This window comes from Galeopterus variegatus, unplaced genomic scaffold (genome assembly GCF_000696425.1).
Source record: "Galeopterus variegatus unplaced genomic scaffold, G_variegatus-3.0.2 Scaffold152, whole genome shotgun sequence".
Taxonomy (NCBI): domain Eukaryota; kingdom Metazoa; phylum Chordata; class Mammalia; order Dermoptera; family Cynocephalidae; genus Galeopterus; species Galeopterus variegatus.
In genome coordinates, this window is record NW_007726263.1 from 821,615 (window position 1) to 842,824 (window position 21,210).

The 21,210-nt window shown below is 37.0% G+C and overlaps 1 protein-coding gene and 1 long non-coding RNA gene across 2 annotated transcripts in view; one reads left to right on the forward strand and one right to left on the reverse strand.

The window, feature by feature from the left end:
• The window catches only part of LOC103607671, a 32,115-nt gene extending 25,476 nt beyond the window's left edge, over positions 1 to 6,639 (reverse strand). Inside the window, exon 1 of the long non-coding RNA XR_551987.1 lies at positions 6,441 to 6,639. This is a non-coding gene — a long non-coding RNA (uncharacterized LOC103607671). The remainder of the gene's footprint in view (positions 1 to 6,440) is intronic.
• The window catches only part of MYOZ2 (myozenin 2), a 40,219-nt gene continuing 22,384 nt past the window's right edge, over positions 3,376 to 21,210 (forward strand). Inside the window, exons 1-3 of the mRNA XM_008592141.1 lie at positions 3,376 to 3,539; positions 4,098 to 4,186; positions 20,168 to 20,337. Coding sequence (XP_008590363.1) covers positions 4,111 to 4,186; positions 20,168 to 20,337 — 246 coding nt within the window. The 5' untranslated portion in view covers positions 3,376 to 3,539; positions 4,098 to 4,110. The remainder of the gene's footprint in view (positions 3,540 to 4,097; positions 4,187 to 20,167; positions 20,338 to 21,210) is intronic.

Genomic DNA, 21,210 nt, shown 5'->3' on the forward strand with positions numbered 1-21,210 from the left:
TATCTCCTTTCATTTGGGAAACCAAAATTAACATAAAAAATATTATCTATTGAAGACACCATTTTGCTGAGGATTGAATTTTTCCCCATGTATTAGAAACTTAACCACCACTGTGACAGTGTTAAGAGGGGGGGAAATCCCATTATGGTAATTGAAAGGTGGGGCCTTGAAGAGGTGATTAGATTGTGAGAACCATGCCCTAGTAAATGAATTAATAAGTTGATGGTTTAGTGGTGGTCATGAGCACGGTTCTGAAGGCTTTAAAAGGAGAGCACTGGAGGAGCTCTCTCTCTCTCTGCTCAAGCCATCTGCCACCTTGCAATGTTATACCCACATCTCTGAAGTCACCACCAAAGAACACCCTCACCAGATGTGTTCTCAGGATTTTGGACTTCCCGCCTCCAAAACTGTAAGCAACAAATATTGTTTCTTTACATATTACCCAGTTTCAGGTATTTCTGTTATAAGCAACAGACGAATACACATTTCAACCTTTAAAACTATACATAACATAAAGTTGAAAACATATTAAGATAGTCAAATAGGAAAACTGGGGCTTTCTAAATTTATTTTTATTTTTTATTTTAATTTTTATTTATTTATTTATTTTTCCTTTTTGTCTTTTTTTGTGTCCGGCAACGGATCGCAACCCTCAGTGTCACGCCCGTACCGGACCGGGACCGGCAACGGGATTGCAAACCTTGGTGCTGCGCCTGCACCTCGCTCAGCCAGTGAGCGGAAACCGGTCTGTATGTGGGATCCGAACCCTCGGCGGGAGCGCCGCCGCACTCCCAAGCGGCGCACTGTAGCAGTGCGCCACCAGGCCGGCCCTTAAATTTATTTTTATTTTTTACTGAATAATGCAGTTGATTATTCTAAGTCTCCAAATCCATTCATATTGCACGAATAATAATAATAATTGTAAAAGGAAAAATAAACAATAGCAAAATAAAAAATAAACATTTGTTAAACTTTATTAAACTTTTGCTATATATCAGGAATTTTTAAATTCAAGTGGCTGTTCATTTATTACAATTCCATTTCCCCCCTAGTGTTTGACATAATAGGAAGAAAATTCCAAACTCATACCAAACCTTTAATGCATTTCACAATTAATCTTCAACCTATTCATTTATTCATTCATTCAATGAATATTGAGTACCTACCATATATCAGATACAGTTCTAGGTGCCAAAGATACAGACAAAGCCCAAGCCCTTATGGAGTTCATATTTTAGTAGGAAAAAGAAATATCAGATAAATAGATAATCTGAGAAAGAGAGAGTGAGAGAGAGAGACAGAGAGACAGAGAGAGATGATAGATAAATAGATAAAATAATGTTGACCGAGAGTTGTTACCCAACAGCCCTTATCTCCTTTGTCAATAAGTTACCTCTAAATTTTAATTGGGCACATAGCCAATCAGAATACAAGCTACATTTCCCAACCTCTTTTGAGTTATGTATGGCTATATGTCTGAATTCCGCCCAATGGGATGTAAGATGAACAATATCAAGACATGTTCTGAAGAGGAAACAATGTTTCTCATTTATTTATTTTTCTTTTTCTAACTGGCTGAAATATAAGCATGCTGACTGGAGAGGAAGCAGCTGATTAGGCCCAAACGGTAGGCATTTTAGAGGTAGTGAAGCAAAAAATTAGAAGGTAATTGAACTTCTGGCAATGATGTCAATCATGCCACTTGAGACTACTTTCATATAGACTAAGCTTACCTATGAGAGAAATAACTTCCATCTTTTTTTAAGTTTCTGTTTTTGGGGTTTTTCTGTCACTCCCATTTGACTCTGATCTTAACTAATACAAAAACATAAAGAAAAATGAAGCAGAGTAAGGGACTAGAGAGTGGCACAGTGTGATATTTTAGACAGGGTGACTGGGAAAGGATTTTATGAAGAACTGATATTTGAGCAGAGTCCAGAATGCACGAGAGAATGAGCCGTGTGGGTAGGGGGAAAGCATGTTCTGGGAAATGGGAAATAGTAAGAAGAATAGCCCAGAGAAGGAAACATGCTTTTGTGTTCAAAGACCAGCAAGAAGGCCAACATGGCCTACCTTTCAAACTTCTTTTTTTTCTTTTTTTCCTTTTTGTCTTTTTTCGTGTCCGGCAACAGATCGCAACCCTCAGTGTCGCACCCATACCAGACCAGGACCGGCAACGGGATCGCAACCCTCAGTGTTGCTCCCACACCTCGCTCAGCCAGTGAGCGGGAACCGGTCTGTATGTGGGATCCGAACCCTCGGCGGGAGCGCCACCGTGCTCCCAAGCAGCACTTCTTTTTTTTCTTTTTTTCCTTTTTGTCTTTTTTCGTGTCCGGCAACAGATCGCAACCCTCAGTGTCGCACCCATACCAGACCAGGACCGGCAACGGGATCGCAACCCTCAGTGTTGCTCCCACACCTCGCTCAGCCAGTGAGCGGGAACCGGTCTGTATGTGGGATCCGAACCCTCGGCGGGAGCGCCACCGTGCTCCCAAGCAGCACTTCTTTTTTTTCTTTTTTTCCTTTTTGTCTTTTTTCGTGTCCGGCAACAGATCGCAACCCTCAGTGTCGCACCCATACCAGACCAGGACCGGCAACGGGATCGCAACCCTCAGTGTTGCTCCCACACCTCGCTCAGCCAGTGAGCGGGAACCGGTCTGTATGTGGGATCCGAACCCTCGGCGGGAGCGCCACCGCGCTCCCAAGCGGCGCACTGCAGCAGTGCACCACCGGGCCGGCCCTCAAACTTCTTATCCTAACATTCCACAAACAGAAATTCTTGACTCCAGACCTCATAGAGATTGGTCAACTTTGCAAGATCTTGTTTCCATGCGGTCTCTTCAAAAAGCGAGGCCCAGTTATGACCCTAAGCTTTTACTCAGCTTTGTGGCTCAACCACTAACGGCCTATTTCAAAATGGTCCCCTATTTCATTCAAACATACCCGTTTTTCTGAACCTAGCATAAGTTCTCACTCCTGCTTAAGGCCTGGCTCTCCTGATCCACCCACATTGCTTTTTTATAAGTCTCCATATATATTATTGCTTGTACTGTTCATTTTAATTATGAATAATCTATCATTCCGTTCTAATTCATGTATGCATCTCCTTCTGCCTCAATTAAGATGTAGCATAAGAGCTATGTCCTAAAAAGTTTTAAGAAATCCCTTTGGCTACTATCTCTTCAAACAAAAGTTGCTCATAAAAAATTTCTGCATATCCAATGAATGAGTATTTTATTCAACCATCTCACAAACCAGAAACACAATGGAGAGAACCTAATCTTTCCCTGTTCCTCCCTTTGGCCAGGAAGATATGAGTAGCTAAAGTATTTGGTGCTATATATAGTCAGTTGATGTCAGCTGGATGCCAGTCTCTTCAGAAAGGCTCAGTCCCCAGTTTCAGTCAGAACTAGGGACCATGCCGTCCCAGGTTCAAGGATAAAAACCATCGGGCCCAAGTGCCATCCATATTCCATCTCCAGAGTCTTCTTCCACAAATTGGTATTCATCCCTGCTGAAAAACACAGCCTAACATCAAGGTGAGTATATTGCTTCCTAAAATGTTTTATTAGTCAGTTGTCCAAAGGGATTCCTAGTTGTGACTCATAAATGGGCATTCTTTTCATTAAAGGACAGCTGTTGATGCCAGTATTAAAATACCACCACCACCAAAGAATTCTGGTTTAAGCTGGTGTCTCTTCATTCTTACAGTTTGCTGGAATTGATGTACTGTGATGCTGTGCAAATGAAGTCCAGTAAAGAAACCATGACAGATTGAAATAAACTGTGGAAGAGAGAGAGGAAGGGGAAAGGAGGCTAGCTCTTTCATTGTTTCTCACTGCCTGTTGATCATTGTACTAATGTACAAATAGGATGGAGTATGAAACTCCGAGTATCATCTTCAGTTCATTGTGACACTGCCTGTCAATGAATAACATGCTCTGTCACCAGACAAAGAATGCATATTAAAGTCTTTCAGTCGAAAGAAATAAGAAATTCATAATAAAGAACAAAGATGTTCTCTCTCAAAAGGATGATTACAAAACACTCCAAATGAGTTCTCCACATTACCAATGATGTCCTTTTATTTCTAACAGGGAACAAAAAACCATGCTATCACATAATGCCATGGTGAAGGAGAAGAAACAGCAAGCATCAGCCATCATGAAGGAAATCCATGGAAATGGTATCAATAAAAATCCTTTATAGTGTTTATGTAGCTCAGCTTTAACGTTGATCCTTCCTGACTTTATTTAATATTCTATAGTTTACTTCCTTTAAGTTCTTGCTGTTCTGTCATAAACCTGAAGCTCCAGGGGGTGCAGATAAGCCTATGGTAACTAATCCTCTTGTAGTCATCCTTTTTCATTTGAAAGCTATTTTCAGATGAACAACTGCTATAAAAGGAATGAAGCAATCTGACAGCTGATGTACATTCTACTTAGCTTGCCATTCACATTATAAGTTAATATCACTCCCAATTCTTTTTTTTTTTTTTTTTTTTTTGGGCAGGTTTCAAAAAATCCCTTCCTTTTTTTCCCCCCCCCATTTTTTTTTTTTTTTTTTTTTTTTTGGACAGGTCTCATAGAATCCTGTCCTTATTGTCCACCCCACATTGTTTATCTTGATTTCTTTTACCTTATGTTAATTACACAAATCATTCAAAATACATTCTATCATCACCTCCCCTTTTTAAAACAAAAGCTGTTGCTTAAGTTGCAATTCATATTCACTGCTTATTTGTTTAACCCCAAAACCAATCTTCATATTTAGTCATTGATTTGCTAACATATTTTGTGTGAAAAATCTACTTTTATTTATAATTTGGGGGTAAATATAGAGAAAGTTCTTGCAGTCTCAAAGCATATGATTCAAAAAATTTTAATATATACAAGTATTAAATGCAAGATAATTTTCCACTCTCTCCTTTTCTCTAAATTCTGGTAAGTAACTCTAGAAAGTAATGCTTTATACTTTGCATTTTGGTTATTATAAAGGAAATTCAACTTCATTCATGAACAGAGGATAGCATCAATTTTAAAAGTTAAGCTGAAGATCCAGATTATTTTAAGGACCGATTTAGCCCATTCCAGGTATATTTGTAAAATTTTCAGAATGTCTACTTATTTTCCCTCTATTGTCAAGGAATACAGCCTTTCACCATAACAATATTGAGACCTGGAGGCATGAGTCCAGGTGGGGACAACTGGGAATGGAGTTGAGTATAGAGTTTTCACATTTTACCTTCCATAAAGCAAACAGAACCAGTGAGAGACTTTCAGATACTCCCACAACAATGTAATCATATCTAAAGGATATTATGTTTTCTACTTTCTGCAATACAAAATCACTGTACTGTACTCAACTTGATTCTCATATTTTACTATGATGTCAAATTAGTTTGGAATAAAACGAGAATAATTTTGAACCAGATATCAGAATTGAATTTGTACCAATTCAAAGTTCCAAAATTCATGCTTATTTTAAATTTTTATGCATCTTTGTATTTCCTGCCTCAGGTAGTTTACTTGAAATTGTATAGTTTTCCTGATCAAAAAGGTGAAAATCAGATAATCACTTGAGTTTGAGACTAAATTGTTGACCTTAAAACTAGACTTTGGAAAAGTTATCATCTTCTAATTGTATCATAATAATAAATCAATCAATTCACTTAATGTATCCCCAGTCTAAATCATATGTTGGAGTCTACTCTGTGCTATCCCTGACATAGACCTTTAAGAGTAAAAATGTCTTTTTTCCTTTTCTATAAACATAATTATTGTCTTAATGAAATATAAAGAAAAAAATCAATTATCTCCCAAAGGAGGGAAAAGACTTCAGAGACTGCCTCACCACCAGTAAATTCTAGCCATGTAAAGTCTGCTGAAGCCCTCTCTCCTACCACACTGGATGAGTTCCAGCTTCCTTAAGAGGCGTCACATGCTCTGCCTTTGTTTGGTTGTCAAGCATTCCAGATAATGCAGAAATAATCAGACTCTTTCTTAACATCCCAGATAAAATAGCTGTAGTACTTCACGAAACAGTTCAAATATTTAATTTTCCTCTCTTATTTTATCTAATATCTCATATTGTACTTTACTATTTGTATACCACATGGCATTGAGAGATCTGGAGCTAGGAAATTATTTTTTTAAGGATGCAGAAATAAGACATAGATTTCAGAGAAACCTTTTTGGGAATAATTTTCCAAACGTTCAAATACTTCACAGCAGTAAAAATCTGGATAATTTAAGATAAATCATGCAACTATTTCAATCTTAATTATAAGACTAAATAAATCAAATTTGGGCTTTTAAAAAGTGAATAGAGAAGGGTGTTTTCAAATCCTTTCTCCTACATCCTCCGCCCATTGTGCATCAGCTTTTTTTGTGCAGTATTATAACTGATTTTATTCATTATCACTTTCCAAAAACATTTACCTGGAGGAGAATAAAATGTGACAATAAGTTGGCTAAACCAGTTGTCCTCTAAACATGAGGTGGAAATTCAGTCCAGTTCTTGTAGGGGAGAGAGTTTTTGAGATGAGTCTGTAAGAAAATATAAAAACCAAAAAGGGAAAATTATATATCAGAGCACTCATTCCGTCAGAAAAAGAAATAACCTCAAAGAATTACTGAAAAATTCTGTCCATATAGGTTACAGTCCTAAATGAATAGAATGAGTAAAAAAAGGTGGATAACTCCCAGCCTCTATACCCTAAATCATTGCTCAGCATGGATCCATTATGACTCGGGATTAAATTATGTACCAGAAGCAAATATACCACATTCCCAACAAACAACTAATAAAAATCGTCCCCTAGAACTAAGGCTGCCTACTCTCAGATCAGTCTTCCCCCTCATCACATCACAGTTCTGATCATCACCGTCATCATCATATTGGAGAAGCAGAGCTGATGGTGAAGCTGTTCTGTGTTACTATTGTGATACAAACCTCTGTGCTTTATACAAAAGTACCTCAGCCACAGCTACCATCTAACAAGTGCTATTGTAAAAGACAGACAAAAACACAAAAAAATACTTTGCCACTGTCTGTGCATGAATTAATTGTGGGACAAGAAAAGATGGCCATAACAGTCCCCTGCCCATCAGTCCTGTGCAGTTTACCTCTGAATCTTCACATAATTTCCATTATGAATCAGGTTCTTCTCTCACTCAGTAACATCTGAAACTTGAAGACTGAAGAAAGAGAGAGGGATAGGGAAGGATAAAAGGATAGGAAGTAGTAAATTGATAGAGAAAGAGACGGGGCAATCAGAATGGAATAAGGAGAGGCACTCTAGAGCAATTGGCATCTGTTTAGAACTGGTGAAGAAAAGGAATTGGAATTAAAATAATCATAACACCTGGGAGTATGATGTTCCCTGATTTTAAGCACAGATATTGCTGACAATTGAGAATAGGAGTTTCATAAATAAGAAAGACAACAGTGCCTCATAAGGCTGTTTTAGTCACCCTACAGTTTTCTCACCTGGGCTCCAGAAGGGCTTTTTTTCTATGTTTTTTGTTTGATTTTTTTTTTCTCCTCATGACTGGCAAACAGCTTTTCCCAGCACACAGAAAAGAACTGGGCAGATTATTTTTGCAATTTCAGGAAGAGAGCTTAGCTTTGTGGTTTGAAAACAGGAAGCCCAGTTTCTAAATGGAGTGCTATTGTTGACACAGTACCAAGAGCCTTGGGTTCCAGACTAGACATCAGATTCCTCATCAGAAAATGAGGAAGGTTGAAGCCATTGATATATCTAATTCTAAAATTTCATCATTTAATTTACCGAGCCATGCACTGAAGTCAAACATTAGTGTATTTGAGTTTCCCCACCAGTAACAAAGAAAATGACAATATTGACATAAATTGTAAGGACCCTTTGAAAAAGTGCAGAGTATAAAGTCTAGAATTTCAGATGATTGATTATTTGAAGAACCTTTTGCTTTTCCCATACAAGCATATTTTAAACTGTAATTAGTCAAATCTTCAACATCAAAATAAGTATGCCAGGAAAGCCTTAAAAACTTCATATCAAATATAAAAAGTTTGGGGAAGAAAAAAAACTTACTTAACGGCACGAGTTTGTTAGTTCTCTTTTGTTTGGTTTGACTTTTCCAATTAGCATTCTCATAACCCCAAGAAAAACCAGAGCTTGGAAAGTGCATGTTTTCTTATGAAAACTGGTATGCAGTCATGTCTTGTGAATTCTCAGATTTTCTGAACATCTGACCTCTAACAAGGCCCTCCAGAAAATAAGTACCAGAGAACTAAGCTAAATTGTATTTTACACCAAAGTTGAAATTGCAGAGTTTAATTCTAGCCATATTATTCCATCATCCTAGTTTTCATTGATGCTTTTTTCATTATAGTATGCTCTAGATGTACACACTGTACATAGTACTAGGTGATTCTGTTTGTGTAATTCAATTTGAGTAACTTAATGTATTGGTAATGTTCATAGATTTATACAGCTCTTAAATGATAATATTTCCATTAATGACAAATTTTTGAAAACTTTATAAAATAGTCTAGCAAATCAAGACAAAGATGTAAGAAACAGGAAAATAAAAGAGTCCCACATGGTTTTCGAAATCAACTTTTTTATGTAGAAAATTATCAATAAACTCTTTATCAGTTGTAGTCTTTTCAAGTATTATCCAAGATCACAGTCTGGACTATAACCTTTTACATATATGAACTTTATGAAGTACCCATATATATATGCGTTATTACAGACTATTATTATTTTATGGACTATTATTTATTCCATACAGGCCAACAGTCTATAACTAGGCAGAAGAGTCCTGAGCAAAGGTAAATAAAATTTCTTTGCCTCAATAACCCTTCTAAATAAAAAAATAAGCCCACCCTAAAGCAAATAAGCTAGCTCCCCTTCCAGTGGTTTTACCATTCTGTCAGAATTACAGGTGCCAGTCAGTCATGGGGAAACTTTTTTAAAAAAATATTGTCTATTTTACTACAATCACTTTTAAGTGGGTATCTTTACATACTATGGATTGGATTCAATGATCTAATGAAGTTCTGGATCACTATAAGTGACACCAATAGGAAAGTATGCCTAGCAATATTATTTTCAATAGATGACCTAATGCCACAAAGACAACCTTCTAAGCCATGAGGGCAAGGATATGTATCCTGAAAGTGACATATCATTTATCAGGCATCAAGATTAAACACACTGCTAAGACCCTGTGCAGGGGTTTGAAGTAAAGGGCAGAGAACAGCTGAACTTGGAATCTATGTGCTCACGTGACAGCATTCTTCACTCTGGAACTTTAAGTAATGAGAGTGATCATACATTAGATTCCCCAACTCACAAATGATCCTGGAAATCCTGCTCCAGTGACATTGTAAATTTAATAATTAGAAGGAAAGGAAAGGAAACCTCAGAGAATTTAGTTTATGTCTTTTGTTGTTTGTTTATGCAAAATATCTTGACAACATACTTCTGACATTGATGGATGTGTCCAGTGGTATGCTAGTAAATATTTAACAACTGGTTCTCTGGGTGGAGGGGGGATGGGGAGGGAAATGTCTTGCTTTGTAGAGTTTGCCAATTCTGTGGTATAAGTACTCCCACCATGGTCAATTTCAAGCTCCCATCAAAGAGCACTAAATGCAACATTAAATAGTATTTTCACCATACAGATACAATAGATATAAATAACCTCAAGAGCATAGATAACTGCAAAAAGTAGTTTAAAAAATTATGAGTGGATACTTTTTGAATGTTTACTGCTTCATTTTTAATGTGATTTATTTAAGTATTAAGTTTATATAATTTAGTTCTAATAATGGTGTACTCACTGTGTTTAACTACTGACTTAAAGAATTTTTGAAAATTTTTCAGTCCACTCTTGTGAACCAGTACAAGCTCTCTCCAGCACACCACTAGATTTATCATCCAGTGCTTCTGGCCCTTGTCATCCAAAATACCTTTGGACAGTCACTCTAAGCAAATTAACTCACTGTCTATTGCCTACGGAGTAGGAGGAAGAAAACTCAGGCTTAAAGGAGATGAAACGAAGTATGAAGAATAAGAAGAGAGGTTTAGAGTTGGTCAATTATTTTGTGTGCCTTCTCCTTCTATTCCCTTTTGTCTCTTATTTCTCCTCTCTGTTGGCATAAATTTACTAGTAATTGTGGATTGCATCAACTGATTATTTCTTTGTATGTCTGGCCATCAAGGACAAGTAAGTTTCCCACAACTCCTGTGGCACTTCTATTTCTTGTAGCAGCTTGAACGATGGATGTAATGCTTTGCGAAAGAGGAGTGAATGTTTCTTATGAGCCCAAATGAACTAGTGGCCAAGGATATAACTATTTGTTTCTACCTCTGCTCTCCTCTCTTTTCTTTCTGAGGACTCCACTACTGGGCTTCTACGCCAGCCTTCTTCACCTTTCCTTGTGGCTCCAATCTTAATACTTTACGGACCTGTATCAGTGAAAACAATCTTAATACTTTTTGGACCTGGATCAGTGAGATAATAGAAAGTCAGAACCCAAGTAGCTTAAACAATAAAAAAATATTACTGTATCACATAACTGAAAAGTTCAGAGGTGATCTGAGGTGATCCAACAGCACAGGTTTGCCACCAAGGACTGTTTTTTTTTTCCTCTGATCTCTTTGAGCTAATATTCAGCCCAAGTCTGTCTCTATCATTCTACCAAGTAATTGCCAGCAGTCTTCCAGGCAATATACAGTATTTTCTCATTTATATCCAGCAGGAAAAGAGAGCAAAAGGCAGGACATTTGCAGGAAAAGTCCTGATAGTCGCTCTCATTGGCCTAGGTTAGGTCACATACCTGTTCCTGAATCAACTGCAAAAGTGATTAATTCCCAGAAGACTGTTGTAAATCTCAGGGGCCAGAGTGATGAAATTCATTTAGGTCACATGGTTAGTTCAGAACTGTTGGTGAAGTCACTAACATACTTTTGTTGGGAAGATAAAAATGAGATAAAAAACCTTTCCTCAAATTTTTGTCTTGGGGCACCAAAATTAAACTTATTCCATAACTTGAAATTTAGAACTTCTAGAAATCAACATAATATGTTATTCCTACTTTCTGGTGCTATTGTCATTTAACTGTTTATAATGACTCAAGTTGTTCCAAATGATAACAAAAAGGAGGAGGAGGAGAAGAAAAGTTGCATTCCTGTTTGGGTTTCCTTCTTGAAAATCTTTGTAACTTTAATTTTAAGGAGAAAGATTCTGCTGATTATGAGAACTGCCATCTCTGCATTATCTAGGGGTTGCCTACTTGGGAGTGTTTTCTATTTCCTGAAAATATCCCATTACAAATGTTTTTCAGGAAAAAACTAAATTTGCTTAAAAACATTATTTGTGATATGTAATTATATTGACACAGAATGGTAATTCTAGAAAAGTTTTGATGGACAAAAATCTGTGGGTTTCAATTTTTTGTGTTAACATTCTGTCTTCTCTGTCTGTCTCTCTCTCTCTGTCTGTTTGCTAATTGAATCCTTTTCAGATTCATTTAGAGGCAAATGCCCCCTTCTCCTCCTAGTATTATACCAAATTCTATGAGCAATTCTGTGTCTCTTCTATCTTTTGTGATCTAAAGGGCACTTGCTATTTTGATTCCAGAATCAATTAGTTGAAATAGCTCACCCTTGTCACACTGTCTGGTATATTGAGGAATATTCATAGACACACTGAAATATAACCCAGCCCTCCTTCTATGTTCCAAACACACAGTGACAGACTCCAAACACTTGCAAATAAAGGTGAATATTCCCTGTAGAAGTCAGCAGAGCCGGCAAGCAAATCCCAGGAAATTGTTGTAAAACATCCTCATCTACTCTGTTCTGTTCCTCCTATTCCTCTTTCATAGGCTATTTCTACCATCCCTTGGGATTGTAAAGCACAGCATTTTAACATTTTGTTTTGTTTTTTTCTGTTTTGGCTTTGGTATGATGGAGAGTCAGACAAAGCTGCTCTGCATTGCGTTAGGAAGAGCTATGAAATTTTTTTAAATAAACTTTTTCTTTTATAATTATTTTTAGGGAAGTTTTAGGTTTACAGAAAAGTTTGGTAGAAAGTATAGTGAGTTCCCATATATACTCCTCCCCCCAACAACAGTTCTCCCTGTTATTAATGTCTTACATTAGTATATACTTGTTATAATTGATGAATCAATATTGATACACTATTATTAACTAAAGTCCATAATTCACATCAGGGTTCACTCTTTGTGTTTTATAGTTCTATGGGTTTTCAAAACTTTAAAATACCATATATCTACTATGCTAGCATCATACAAGGTAGTTTCATTGCCCTAAACATCTCCTGTGCTCCATTTATTCCTCCCTCCTTACCCCCAACCCCTGGCAACCACTTGTCTTTTACTGTCTCTATAGTTTTGTCTTTTCCAGATGTCATATAGTTGTAATTATACAGTATATAGCCTTTTCAGTCTGGCTTTTTTAACTTAGCATTTAAGAAAACTATATTTTTCCATGGCTTGATAGCTTTTAATTAAACTTCTTATTTTGAGATAATTGTAGTTTCACATCCAATTGTTAAGAAATAATACAGGGCTATCCTAAGTACCTTTTCCTAGTTTCCCCAATGGTAACATTTGGCAAAATCATTATACAATATCACAACAAGAATGTTACCATTGATATAGTCACGAGAAATAACATTTCCATCACTATGAACCCCGTGTTACCTTTTTATAGCCACACCCACTCCTCTCTTTCCCCCATCTTTCCACAATCCCCACCAAATATTAATCTACTCCCCATTTCTATAATTTTTTTTTCATTTTAAGAATGCTATGTAAATGGAATCATACAATATGTAACCTTTTGGGACTGGCTTTTTTCACTCAGTGTAATTCCCTGGAGATTCATCCAGGTGTTGTGTATCTCATGGTTTGTTCCTTTTTATTGCTGAATACCAAGGTACGAAGAACTACAATGTTTTAAATAAGTTACCCATTGAAGTGCATCTGGGTTGTTCCAGTTTTTGATTATTAAGAAGAATGCTGGCATGAACATTTGTGTATAGGTTTTTGGGTGAACATAAGCTTTCATTTCACTGGGATAAATGTCCAGTATTGCTGGCAGTTCTATTCATTTTTTAACAGAACATACTATATTGTTTTGCAGAGTGAATGTAACATTTTACATTTCCAGCAGCAATGTATGAGTAATCTGTTTTCTTCACATCCTCCCCAGCATATGGTGCTGTCACTATTTTTCATTTTAGCCATTCTGATAGGTTTATAGTGACTTCTCTCTCTCCCCCTGTCTCCAAGACCATACTGAGAAGATCTCAGATGTAAATGAGAAGGGACTTACTGGGAACTGGGGCAAAGATCATCCTTGCTATGAACTGGCAAGGAACTTAGCTGCATTCTGCTCACGTGTAAAAGTTTTTTCAAATGTGGTGCTGACCCAGGGTGTTTGGTAGAAGAAATTTCTAAGCAGCAAAGAATTAAGGAAGTTGCATGGCTACTTCCAACACCGTATGCTGAGTTACAGTGGCAAAGGCATGACATAAAGCCAGAATTTAAAAGGGAAGCCGAGTATAAAGATTTAGAAAATTTGCAGCCTGGCCATGCAGTAGAGAAGCAGAGAGCATTTTCAGGAGGAAAATGCATTGGTGCAGACTAGTGACTGTTTGCTAGAGAGATTAGTACAGAAGAAAGGAATTATCAAGAGAAGGGGGAAAAGACCCTGAAGGCATTACAGAAGCCTCTGGGGCCAACCCTTCCATTACAGGCCCAAAGGTCTAGGGAGTCAGAACTGTCTTGGGGAACAGGCATGAGGTACCCTCCACAGGCTCACTGCCCAGGACCACCTCAGGAAGCTGCTTCCAGCACCAGCACCCTGACGGCTTTGGCTGCTCTAATTGTGACTAAATTGGCCCCATGTGTGGCTGGACCCTCAGCCTTGGAAAATACAAGCCAGAAGCTTGGCAGCATCCATGTGGTGTTAGTTTCTGCAGGCATGCAGAATGCCAGAGCAGCGGTGGCTTGGGATCCTCCATGATGATTTCGAAGGATGTACTTACTGAAAAGCATGGGGACCTAAGAAGAGATCTGTCATGGGGTGGATTCACTGCATACAGCCTTTGCTAGAGCAATGCCAAGAAGAAATGTGGAGTCAGAGTTGCAGCAGGAAAACCCCTATAGTGCCATGCCTAGTGGAGCCATAGGTCATGGAGACCCCAGACCTATGAAGCATGCAATGCCAGCCTGCAAGAGCTGAAGCATCACCTGAGATTAGAAAAGCCATAGAAGCAGAGCTTCCTGAGGACTTGGGGACCCAACCTCCACACCAGTGTGCAGACGATGTCAAACATGTAGTCAAGATACATGATTCACCAGCTGTAAGATTTAATGCCTACCCTGCTGGGTTTCAGACATGTTTGGGATCTGTTACTCCCTTCTTCTGGCCTATTTCTCCCTTTTTGAATGAGAATATGTACCCTACGCTTGTCCAACCACTGTATCTTGGAATACATAACTTGTTTTGATTTCATAGATGGGTCTTTGAACTTTGAACTATTGATCTGAAACAAGTTAAAACTTTGGGGACAAAATGAATATATTTGTGTATGAAAAGGATGTGAGTTTTGAGGGGTCAGGGACAGAATGCTGTAGATTGGATGCCCTTGCAACATCATTGAGGCTTAATCCCTACTGTTAACTGTTAAGGGTAGGAAATCCTTATTATGATAATTGAAAGGTGGGGTCTTGAAGAAGTGATAGGTTGTAGGACCATGCCACAGTGAATGTATTAATAATGGTAGTCAGGGGTGTGGTTCGGGGGCTTTAAAAGGAGAGCATGAGAAGCTATCTTGCTCTCTCTGGTCTCTGCTCTGCCATTTTCTGCCATGTGAGTCGTGGTACTGTCACCACCAAGGCTTTCACCAGATGTGTTCCCTGGACTTTGGACTTTCCAGCCTTTAAAACCATAAACAATAAATTTCATTTTCTTTATAAATCACCCAGCTCTGTGTATTTTGTTATAAGCAACAGACACAGACTAATACATGCAGGATTGGTATTGTTCTCTAAATGTTAGGCAGAATTCTCCACTGAAACCATGTAGGTATAAAGACTTCTTTTTTGAGAGTTTTTAAGTTATAAATTCAATTGCCTGAATAGTTATAAGATTAATCAAGTTATCCCTTTAATGTTGGGTGAACTGTGGTACTTTGTGCTTTTCAAGGAATTGGTAAATTTTTTCTAAGTTCTCAAATTTATGTGTTGAATTGTTTACAGTATTCTCTTATTATCTGTTTGATATCTACAGTGTCTATGGTAATATCCCCTATTTTGTTCCTAATATTGTTAACTTGTATCTTCTCCATTTTTTTCTGTGTCAGTCTTAACACAGACTTGTCAATTTTACTGATCTTTGAAAAAACCATCTCTGTGCTTAACTGACCTTCTCTATTGTTTTTCAGTTTTCAATTTAATTGATTTCTGCTTTTATGTTTATTATTTCTTTCCTTCTGCTTCCTTTGGGTTATTTTGCTCTTTTTTCCTAAGTTTTTGAGGTAGAGCCTTAGAGTGTTGATTTGAGACTTATCCTTTTTTTAAATTTTGCATTTAGTGTTATAAATATTCCTCTCAGCACAGCATTACCTGTATCCCATAAATTTTGATATGGTGTATTTTTATTTTCATTCAGTTTAATGACTTTTTAAATTTCCCTTAAGATTTCCTTTTTGACTCACGGATTATCAGAAATGTTTTGTTTAGTTTCCAAGTGTTTGGAGATTTTCCTGTTATCTTTCTATTACTTATTTCTAGTTTGATTACACTGTAATCAGAGATAATACTCTGAATATTTTAATTCCTTTAAATCCATTGAGGTTTACTTCATGGCCAAGCCTATGGTCTGTCTTGATATACGATCCATGACACTTGAAAAGAATGTGCATTCTGTTGTTGTTGAGAAGACTATAACTGTCAATTAAATCCTATTGGTTGAATTCTTTTGTATTCTTACTGATTTCCTGTCTAGGTGTTCTATCACTTGTGGGGAGAGGACTACTAAAGTCTCCAACTATAACTGTGGATTTATCTATTTCTCCTTTTAGTTTTACAGTTTTCATTCCACATATTTTGTAGCTCTGTTTTTTGGTGCATACACATTTAGGATTTCTAGGTCATTTTGGTGAACAGACACTTTAAAAATTATATAATGTTCTTCTCTGTCTGTGGTAATTTTCTTTACTCTAAAGTCTACTTTATCTGAGATTAATATAGCCACTCCTGCTGTCCTTTAGTTAATGTTTGCTCAATATATCTTTTTCCACACTTTTACTTTCAACCTGCCTATAATGTTATATTTGAGGTGAGTTTCTTGTAGGCAGCATTTAGTTGAGTCATTTTAAATCCAATCTGCCAATCACTGTCCTTTAATTGGTCTATTTACAGCATTTATGCTTAATGTAATTTTTGATGTATTAGAACTTAGGTCTATAATTTTAATTTTAGTTTTCTGCTTGTCATCTCTGTTTTTCTTTCTGCCCTCCTGTGGGATTACTTAAATATTTTTTAGAATTCCATTTTGAGGGGCCGGCCCGGTGGCGCACTGGATAAGTGCGCCGCTTGGGAAGCGCGGCGGTGCTCCCGCCCGAGGGTTCGGATCCCACATACAGACCGGTTCCCGCTCACTGGCTGAGCGAGGCGCGGGAGCAACACCGAGGGTTGCGATCCCGTTGCCGGTCCCCGGTCCGGTACGGGGGCAACACTGAGGGTTGCGATCCGTTGCCGGACACGGAAAAAGACAAAAAAAAAAAAAGATTTTTCTATTTCTGTAAAAACATTTAGTGGATCAGCGGTCTTTATTTTTAAGATCCTGCTATATTTTAGAAACCCATATGAACTATGTGAAGACTATTATTTGAACAGTACCTATGTTTTCAAGTATATCTGTTTGTATACCTTTTAGGAGTTGCTTTAAGTATTACATTATATATGCATAAGTTATCACAGACTAATGATATTGTTATTTTCCAGTTCAAGTGAAGTATAAAAACCTTACCTACCTTTATGTCTCTTTATCCTCCCCTGTTTATAATGTAACTGTCTTAAATATTTCTTCTATATACATTTACAATTACATCAGTTAGTGTTACAATTTTTGCTGCTACCATCAAATATAACTTAGAAAATTCATGAGGGGAAGAGAAGCCTTTTGTATTTACCTATATTTTTGCTTACTGTATTCCAAGTTTCTTTCTTTGATTTTTTTCTTTCTGTTTAAAGAACTTCCTTTAGCCTTTCTTTTAGGGTAGGTCTCCAGGCAACAAATTCTCTTAGCTTTCCTTCATCTTAGAATGTCTCAATTTCCTCTTCATTCCTGCAGTATATTTTCACTGGATATATGAGATTCTTTGCTAACAATTCTTTAAGTACCTGAAAAAAATATTGTACCACTTCCTTCTGGTTTTCATGGTTCCTGATGAGAAACTCACTGTCATTCTAATTGTTTTCTTCCTACAGGTAAGTTGTTGTTTTCTTTGGCTGCTTTCAAGATTTTTTCATTGTCTTCAGTTTGCAGAAGTTTAAGTATGAATCTTGCTGTGGAGTTTCTTTGGGTTTATTCTGCTTAGGGTACTCTCAGCTTCTTGAATCTGTAAACTTATATCTTGCTAAATGTGGGAAGTTTTCAGACATTATGAATACTTCCCCAGTCCCACCCTTTTTCTCTTCTCCTTCTGGGTCTTCAATGACATAAATGCTGTATCTTTTATTATAATCCCACAAATTCTTAAGACTCTGTTCATTTTTTTAAAGTCTATTTTTTTCTCTATTGTACTTACTGGTTAACTTCTATTGTTCTATCTCCCAGTTCACAGATTCTTTTGTTCCCTCCATTCTGCTGTTGAATATATCTATTGAGATTTTATTCTGGTTATTGTATTTTCAGTTCTAAAGTTTCCATTTGGTTCTTTACATCTTTTATTTCTCTGATGAGATATCATGTTTGTTTTTTGCTAAAGTTTTCATTCTTTCTTTCTTTTTTCATTTATTCTAAGCAGCTTCCTAATTGCTCTCTGAAGCATTTTTATCATGGGTGTTTTAAAATCTTTGTCAGATAATTTTAATATTTCAGTCATCTCAGTGTTGGCATGTGATTGTCTTTTTTCATTCAGTTTGAGATCTTCCTAGTTCTTCATATGGTAAGTTATTTTTTATTTAAGCCTGAACATTTTCAAATAATGTTCTGAAATGTCTGCTCTTATTTAAACCTCTATTTTCATCTGCCTTCATCTGACAATTTTCTAGCAGACAGAGGGAAGTGTCACTTCATTACTCTCAGGTGAGGCAGAAGTCCAGCTTTCCTACTTGGCCCCCATTAAAACTTTAGGGATGGTCTCCTCATTACTGCTGGGATGGGATAGGAATTTGGGCTCCCACATGGTCTCCAGTAATACTACAGGGAGGAAAAGCTTGTTACTTGCCAACAGGGATGAAAGTCCCAGCTTCCTACTTGGCCTCTCTGATACCAGCCTAGTGGGAATATTGAGGAGACTTGTTACAGCCACACAGGGTGAAATTCTAGGCTCCCCACTTGGTCTTTGTTAACATGAGTGTGGGAATGAGGCAAAAGTTTTTCTGTGGTGTTTGGCCAAAGTAGAGTGACTTGTCTAAATATTTTCTGTCTTTCTAGGTTGCTCCTTTCCTGATCACTTGGTTAGAGAGAACAGTCTTTTGCTGGAGCTTTGTTGGCACTCATTGGTGTTTCTGGGTTGCCAGCATCTTCAGCTCCAAGTCTGAAATATATGAGGCTAATAGAAAACCCCGGAGAACTCACCACCGTGTTGTTCCTTGGGCCCTGGGATCCCTAGCTGGTCTGCCTTCTTCTCTCCACTTTTCAGAGTCCTCTTATTTCTGTTTTATATATAATGTCCAAGATTATTAGTTGTACGTAATAGACATGTAGGGGAAAATAAAATGTACTCTATCTTCCTAGAAGTGGAAGTCTTAATGCTATGATTTTGATAATTAGTGGAGCTCCTCTCCATGTAATGGAGATAATATTAATAAACTGATTTTTTCAAAGCAAAATGGGGAGAAAATCTAACAAGTAATTCTGTTGTTTTATTCTAAACACTCCCAAAAGCTTAATTATTATGGTTAATTTGTTATATCATCAAAGAATGCTGCCCCAATCAAACAAAATAATTATTTATTTTCCACATGGTCCAGTATTTCTTCATATGCATTTAACAGCAGTCCACAGTGACTAAAGGACTCTGTGGGTTATACAGAAATATATTCCTGATTAAATAAGCAAGTTGAAGGGTTTCATCTTTTGTGGATTTTGGAAAAGCTCTTTAGTACCAGAAATAGAAACTAACACTCATCTACTGAACATCTCCTATATTTTAGGCACAGAAGAGCAAAGACTAAAACCTAAAGAAAATGCAAACTATAATCAAATAAAAGCAAATCAAGTATATGTGATTCAGTGTTATGGAAATATAAAGAAAACATGAATAATTATGAATAGTGATTTTAGAGAAGGGATTCACAGAAATAATATTTGAGCTGGCTTGGGGAGGATGTCCCATCAATACTTATCATCTGCCTTCTTTATATAGGCTCCTTTTTGCTGGATACAGAATGAATAGTATTTTGACTGAGACTGGGAAATGGGGTGGGGTAAGGTGGGAGCTCATTTCAGTAAAATGGACAGCTCAAGCCAATACAGGAAAATGTGGATAGCAAAACAGAGCTTAGTAACATAATTATGAAGTAGTGCTGTTTGAAAATTCACTTAATATGGAAAGACTAAATTGTGGTAATAGTAATGACAGCTAACTTTTCTTCACTCTTTGTATGTGCCAGGTACCATGTAAAGTGCTTTAAGTGAAGCATTTTTATTTAACTTTCATATCAACCCTTTGCAGTAGGTATTATTCTCATTAGCCCACTTTAAAGATGAGGAAGTTGAAGTTTAGATAAAATATGTAACACATCTGTGATCATGCAGCTATAAAGTGGTAGAGCCAGGTGACTAAACAGCCTATATCTTATTCACCCCAATAGCATATATCATAGGCAATAAATTAGGGAATGTAGAAAAGCATTAAAATGTTCTTACCTTGGGATTTTCATGCATCTAAATATTGTTTTACAGATGTAGATGGCATGAACCTGGGCAAAAAGGTCAGCATCCCCAGAGACATCATGTTGGAAGAATTATCCCATCTTAGTAATCGTGGTGCCAGACTATTTAAGATGCGTCAAAGAAGATCTGACAAATACACATTTGAAAATTTCCACTATGAAACTAAAGCACAAATTAATGTAGGTATAACTTAACCATGTGTTATCTAAATAAATGGGCAGCATTTCTAAATTTGTATGTATTACTAGATTACAAAAAAAGTATTCTACATATTTTCTTTCAACCGATTCTGTTAGACTTTTTTTTTTCATGAAAATGAATAGTTTAGGTGTCTAAACAAAAGAAGTACTATGTATGATATAAGTATGCTTTTAGTTCAATAGAGGCATTGTAATCTTGTCGATTTGGCTCTAAGGAACTGGTCTGTTCTGCTAAGAGGAGGGAGAGGGAGTGGAGAGAACTGGTACTGAAAGTTTCCATGGTTTTATCGCCACCAGTTAAATGTTTGAGATGGAAACACTTCCAAAGCACATAGTGCTCCACCAAGTAAGGACAAACATTTTATTGGCTGAATACACCCTGGCACTAAAACATTCCTGGGAAGCACAGACATTCAGTCTCCTCTCAAAGCATTTATTCTACATGTGTAGGGAAGTCTGGTCCCTATTAATGAGAAACCAGTGTGGACATAACTCTTTGGGCAGATATTTCCTCAACTAAAGCTAATAAACAAACAAAAAATTAATTAAATTATATTTTATGTGTTATATTAATATTATATTCACTTAAACTGTCATTTACAGAGCTTGTAGAAAAAGAAGTTCAGAGTAGGAAGGCAACCAGCTTTGGGAAAATGGCTTTAAAAATCAAATACCGGGCATGAAAAATTAAAAAATTAAAGTAGTGCACTGGTCCTAAATTTGAAGAGATGAGAGAGATTACAGCAAATGTAAGTTTTTTTTGTGACCAGTAAGGGGATCACAACCCTCGGGCATGGTGTGGTCTGCACCACGCTCAGTGCACTGGCCATCCCCATATAGGATCTGAACCCG